Source organism: Danio rerio, chromosome 1, assembly GCF_049306965.1.
Source record: "Danio rerio strain Tuebingen ecotype United States chromosome 1, GRCz12tu, whole genome shotgun sequence".
Classification (NCBI taxonomy): domain Eukaryota; kingdom Metazoa; phylum Chordata; class Actinopteri; order Cypriniformes; family Danionidae; genus Danio; species Danio rerio.
The window spans coordinates 21,303,630-21,309,440 of record NC_133176.1 but is presented as its reverse complement, the minus strand read 5'-3'; the positions used below and the strand labels follow the sequence as shown (position 1 = coordinate 21,309,440).

At 35.3% G+C, this 5,811-nt stretch overlaps 1 protein-coding gene across 8 annotated transcripts in view; it reads right to left on the bottom strand.

Moving 5' to 3' along the window:
- Nucleotides 1-3,617: 3,617 nt before the first annotated feature.
- Nucleotides 3,618-5,811, bottom strand: part of fnip2 (folliculin interacting protein 2) — a 38,330-nt gene continuing 36,136 nt past the window's right edge. For 7 of the 8 annotated variants that reach the window (XM_009307363.5, XM_068220861.2, XM_021475847.3 and 4 more), the window contains 2 exons: nucleotides 5,568-5,683; nucleotides 3,618-4,283 (listed from right to left, as the gene is read on the bottom strand). In XM_009307363.5, the coding sequence (XP_009305638.1) occupies nucleotides 4,205-4,283; nucleotides 5,568-5,683 (195 nt within the window). In that variant the 3' untranslated portion in view covers nucleotides 3,618-4,204. The remainder of the gene's footprint in view (nucleotides 4,284-5,567; nucleotides 5,684-5,811) is intronic. The other variant, NM_001145618.1, reaches the window with a different exon arrangement.

Genomic DNA, 5,811 nt, shown 5'->3' with positions numbered 1-5,811 from the left:
GATTTCACTCACATGAAGTCCATGCTAAATTTATAATAAAAGTCCTGTTGCCTGAATTTTGTCAGAACAGAAAAACACACAGAAGCTTCCCAGATTACCCAATGTCCAAGATTACCCAAATTCACCCTACATTTCTAAATAGTGTATAAAAATAACTGTTGGGGAGAGTGGGGTTTTGTCACACTGTTCATAACTCCACCAATAGTGGTGCCATCTTAAAAATCAAAGAGTCACTTTGTGTGACTCCTCTATAGTCAACCTCTTGTTCACATGTGTTCAAGATTGCTCTAAACTGTGGTTAGCACACTTTCCTTATTTTTATTTTGGCCTAAAAAGTAAAAACAAATCAGTTTAAATTTCATTTAGTACAACATTGTTAGCTAAAGATGTGGAAAATTATTATTTTGCACAAAATAGATGACAGTAATGTGTCTTTTGATATGTTTGCTATGTTGCACTAACCCTGAAATTTCGCCAACATTAGTACAAATGTCAGTTTGGGGCAAGTTGTCACATGTGAATTAAGAAAGGAAAGGCAGTAATTAGGGAAGGAAGTTCCTGGGCTTGTGGCAATTGCATATCCTCTGGCTGCAACCCCCCTAAACATTCAGGCTGACTTTAGGGTGGCTGCATTCAACTTTATCACAGAAATGTATTTCTAGAAACCATCCTGCATCCTTGCACAATCCTACATCACAGATCACTCTATATTTAGAATCAGAACTCTGTCGTGCCAGGTCACAGCACCAACTCTGCCCTTAATCAGACACAAGGCATCAATTTGTTCGGAGGCTAGACGGATGTTATGCAAATTATCTGCAGCATTCCATTCAGTTATCATAGATCTATGCGCGATCAGAGAACATTTGAGTTTAATATTCAAAGTGAAGTTGTCTTGTCAGTTAATATGTTTTGATTTGAACGTGTATTGATAGAAATATATATATTTTCAAATTCTCTTGGCATGATTTTTTTTTTTGTCAAGTTTTTAAAATTTTATTTAACAATTAAGAATCAATAATCACTATTAGGTAGTTGTGTTCTTATTTTCAGATAATCTAGTTTGACAACTTACCTGCCGATGGGACAGATTGTCACAAGTGCACCTTCTCCATTCAATAGTCTACAGCTCCTTAATCCGATAAGGTATGAAAATGTGCCCGAGACTTCCTACTTTCATTTGGTATGTCATTTATTACATTGTGACGTATGGTGCTCAGTAAAAGGTAGAAAGTATGAAAAGTGTGACAACTTACCCTGCTTTCCCCTACTTCATTACGCCTCGAAAACAATATGATTATAGTTCAGAGTTTAGAAGTTTACTTCCTGACTTGAAATTATATATAATTGATCACAAACTTAACAGAGAATAAAGACATGTAACAAAACAGCAGAGTTCCTGGAAATTTGTTTATTCATCACTAGTTTAGATCTTATCAACATCCTATTGTCACAGACAAAATACTCAACCGCATTCAACCTAAAGTGTAAACACCATGCACAGAACAGACCAAAAGATTACATCTGTTAGCCTCAAAAGAGACTACTAAAAGTGGCAGAACTTTAGTGTTCAAAATTCCAACCTCAACAAAACATTATATATGTTTGTAAAAAAAAGAGACACCTTTACATTTATTTTCAGTACAGAAATTCACTAGGGACGTTTACACCTGTATAAGATGCTTGTTTTAAACTAAAATGCTCTGACGCCATCAGCACGCTGCATTCTTGATGTGTGACACAAACTGATCAATCCCATTAACTCACTTCATCAGGCCACTTTCAGATCTCTCACTTGAGGTAGAGTATTCTGTAAAAAATATCAAAAATAATCATCTTTCTCTAGGTGTTTAAGGTGGAACAATAAACAAAAACTTGTCACAAACTTGGGGTTCTATTGCTGTGACGTTTGACTTATAATGGCGTAGACCACTGAAATATAAAGCATTCGCAAGGACAGGCCGTAAAAGTGAGCATGTGCTTTTGTAAGCCTTTAATAAAACAGTAGCACCAGATTAATACTGCAATCCACAATCTGTGGACTGTCCAGTAATCAACAGTAACACAGTTTAATATACCTCTCCTTCAATTATGTAAACATTCTCTCATCTTTCTGAGATTGAAGCACACACTGTCATTCCATACAACACGCACACACACACACACACACACACAAATTCAGAAATAATGCCTTAAAATAATTAAATAATCTTTAAATTAGGGATTTAAAAATACCTTAAGATTACACTGGGCTAGACACAATGAAAATTGATTGATTCAATCAAATTCCAAATATTGACATTGTGAAATCTTTCTTTCAGGACCAAATTGATGCTTTACATAAATAACATTCCAATAAAGTAGTTTAGATTTCAGAGCTATGCCATGCTTGTGCCAGTTGGACGGATGGAATTTCTGTTAAATTATTTCTGTCAAACATTAAAATGATTCATATTCAATCTCATGTTGTTCCAAATCAATGGGATTTTTTTTAGATACCAAAACAAAAACAAAAGTTCACTGACATTTAGAAGATCCTATCATACACCCGGCGCAACGCGGTGCAAGGCATGACGCAATTGTTGTTTGCTAGTTTCAGCTTGATGCAAGTGTCGTTTTGAAGTGTTGCACCACGCTGTTTAAATAGCAAATGCATTTGCGCTCAAATGTGCAGCCATAGGCGATCTGATCTTAAAAAGGAGGTGTGTTAAGGCGAATTGCTGGTGCGTTGCTATTTTAAGGATCTAAAAAAGACCGCTCAATAGACCAGCTAAGAGGAGGTCTAAAGTCCAGCACAAAGCGCGTCAGTTGTGCGCCTCACTTACACATTGCTTAATACACACAGGATGTACAGTAATACGCAAATATCTTTACAAATGAAAAAAGAATTAAAGGAATAGAAAATTACAAACATGATTATTTTCTACATAAATATAAAAACCACCGTCTCCATGCCTTCTTCATCTCGGGGGGGCTTTTTCAGTGTATTCATGACAACTTGCTTTTGTATAATGTTATCATTATAAGCAGTATTATTTATTATATCCATATTTATATTTGTTTTATTAAAAACAAGCTTAGACTTGTCCACTTGTCAGGTTTTAGACCATATCAGGCATAGCATGTGTATTTGTAAATAACTCAGTTTTTTGAACACACTTCGTTATTATTGCACATTTATTTGTTTGCTGGAAATTAGAACTAAATTTATAAATAGTTTTGAAACAAATAGTGAAAGTGAAAGAGAGTGAAAGTGAAAGTAAAGAATGAGGAGGCTCATCTCTCATTCTCGCGCTACCAATGGTCTGTTCAACTGTTTTCTCCCTAGTGAAGCGTTCAGTTTTTCCACTTACAAAGTCCATCATGTAAATAGCAAATGCGCTATGGGCGCAACACAGCTGCCTCTTAAAGGGAATGGGAGATGAGACTGATTGGTTTATTCTCAAAACACACCTATAACTCATTAAGAGAATAAGCTCAACCCTGTTAGACCATGCGCCACTGCGCAAAGTGGGTTTTTCCGTGCTTAATATAGCAAAAGTAAATTCAGACACGCCCTTAATGCTTTTGCGCCCTGCGCTTTGGACTTTGCGCCAAGATCGATAAAATAGAGCCCCTTGACTTTAAAAATACTTCGCTTTTATTATATAGACAAGAGTGTCCAGGATATCGTTCAAAAAGAGGAAAATCCTGCAGACTTGGTACAACATGAGGGGGAGTGCATTTTTAAAACCAAATTTTGACTGAATAATTTCTTCTGAGAGGAGCCAAGTCTCACAAATGCTACAAAATGTGGCTCCTGGTGTAAACACGCTCTTCTAGGAAGAGCTCATGCTCTTTCTAGAACTAAACTATTGTGCATTTAAATAAAATTTATTTTTCAATCTATAATATTCGCTGTCTCTAGTCTTCCCTTTCAAATAAAACATGAGGTCAAATTTAAAACAAGCATTAACAAATGTCCTAATGTGGTGCAGGATTCACTCTATAGATTCACACATAAACACACACACACAAAAGACTGTCAGCTGGACATACGAGGCATTCTGATTGGTAGATTAAGGCTGAACATGAGCTCTGATTGGTTGTCGAGCATTGCATTGTGATTGGTGTGGTCATCTGATAGGGATCAGATCCTTGCTGGTCCATGCAGAACAGGAACACATTCTGATTGGTCCTTAAAATTAAGTCTTGTTTGGTCCATTTAAAGAAGGATCTGGGCCACGTAAGGTGAATGTGTGCTGGCCACTGCTGCAAGCAATGGAATGTCACTAGACTCAATCCTGGAAAGACAAAAATAAAGGACAAATTTTAAGAGAATCAGTTTTATATTGACACTTCTTGCATTTAGAATACCATAAATATCATTTCACACATGGTGTTAAAGGGATAGTTCACGCAAAAATAAAAATGTACTCACCATTTACTCACCCTAAAGCAGTTCCAAACAGTTAAGATTTTCTTCGCTGAACACAAAAGAAGATATTTTGAAGAATGTTGGAAACTGGTAACCACAGACATCCAGGGAAAACAAATAGTATGGAAGTCCAGCATTCTTCAAAATATCTTCTTTTGTGTTCTACAGAGGAAAGAAATTCAAAAGGGTTTGTGACAGGTGAGTAAATAAGTGGGTGAACTGTGCCTTTAAGGTTCCATCAATCCAATCAAAAGTGGACAATAATAAAATAACAAACGTAAACAGTTATTAATAATGTAAATAATAAATAATAATGTAAACAGGGTATGAAACACTTTACTGTTGTCCACATTTGACCACTTTGCATTTCAACAAACTGCTGAGATACTTGTGTGATCAAATGCATTTAAACAGACTAAAAAGACCATCTACTTTCAGCCTATTGAGCAAACATTCATTAAGGCATGTGCTGAAGGAAATCGCAACAAAACAAGATATTAATGTTAGGTTCCCATATAAAAATTAATAGGTACATGAAAATATATGGAAATACAATATAAGTTCATAGTTGGATTTCACATAAATAAAATGTCAAAATATTTGTAATTCCAGTGGAGGAAAAAATAAAATATCATAGTTTCCAGCCATTATATATTTTTCCATTTACTTCAAAATCCAAACACAAGTGATCAGAAAATATGCATTTAAAACATATATAATAGATAAACACAGTCAACTGCTTAGTGTAGTGCAATACTTGTTAATGGATCACTGAAAATGCATGTTAATACCATAGACCAAGTGAAAACAGGGACTTAAAGGGGTGGTTCACACAAAATGAAAATTCTGTTATTTACTCTTCACTTGTTCAAACCCTGTTTGAGTTTCTTTCTTTTTGGTTGAACACGATTGAAGATTTTTTTTAAATAAAGCTGGCACCCATTGACTTCCATAATATTTGGTTTTCTGATTCTAGAAGTTGATAGGACCCAGCAAATAGCATTCTTTTATGTTTGACAGAATAAAGAAACTCAAACATTTACAACCACTTGAGGAAGAGTAAATGATGAGGCACTTTTTCTTTTTTTGCGTGTACTAACCCTTTAAGTGTAGGATCAGAAACAATAAGTTACAGTAATTGTAGTCTTACCCCAGTGCAAGCCCCAGCTCTTTTACATGGACCCTGGTTTGTCCTCTCAGATATTCTGCTAAGGACCGACTCTTAAAGTACACCTCCTGTAAGCGGTCCTCCAAATGCATCACACACTGAAATGATTTACACAGAAAAAAGTTCAAATATCAACATTATTTGTTATGTGCTGAGCTAAAACCTGCTGCAAGTTAAGAAAAAAAAAATTTACAGTAAGACTGTAAAATTAATTATGTTGATAACA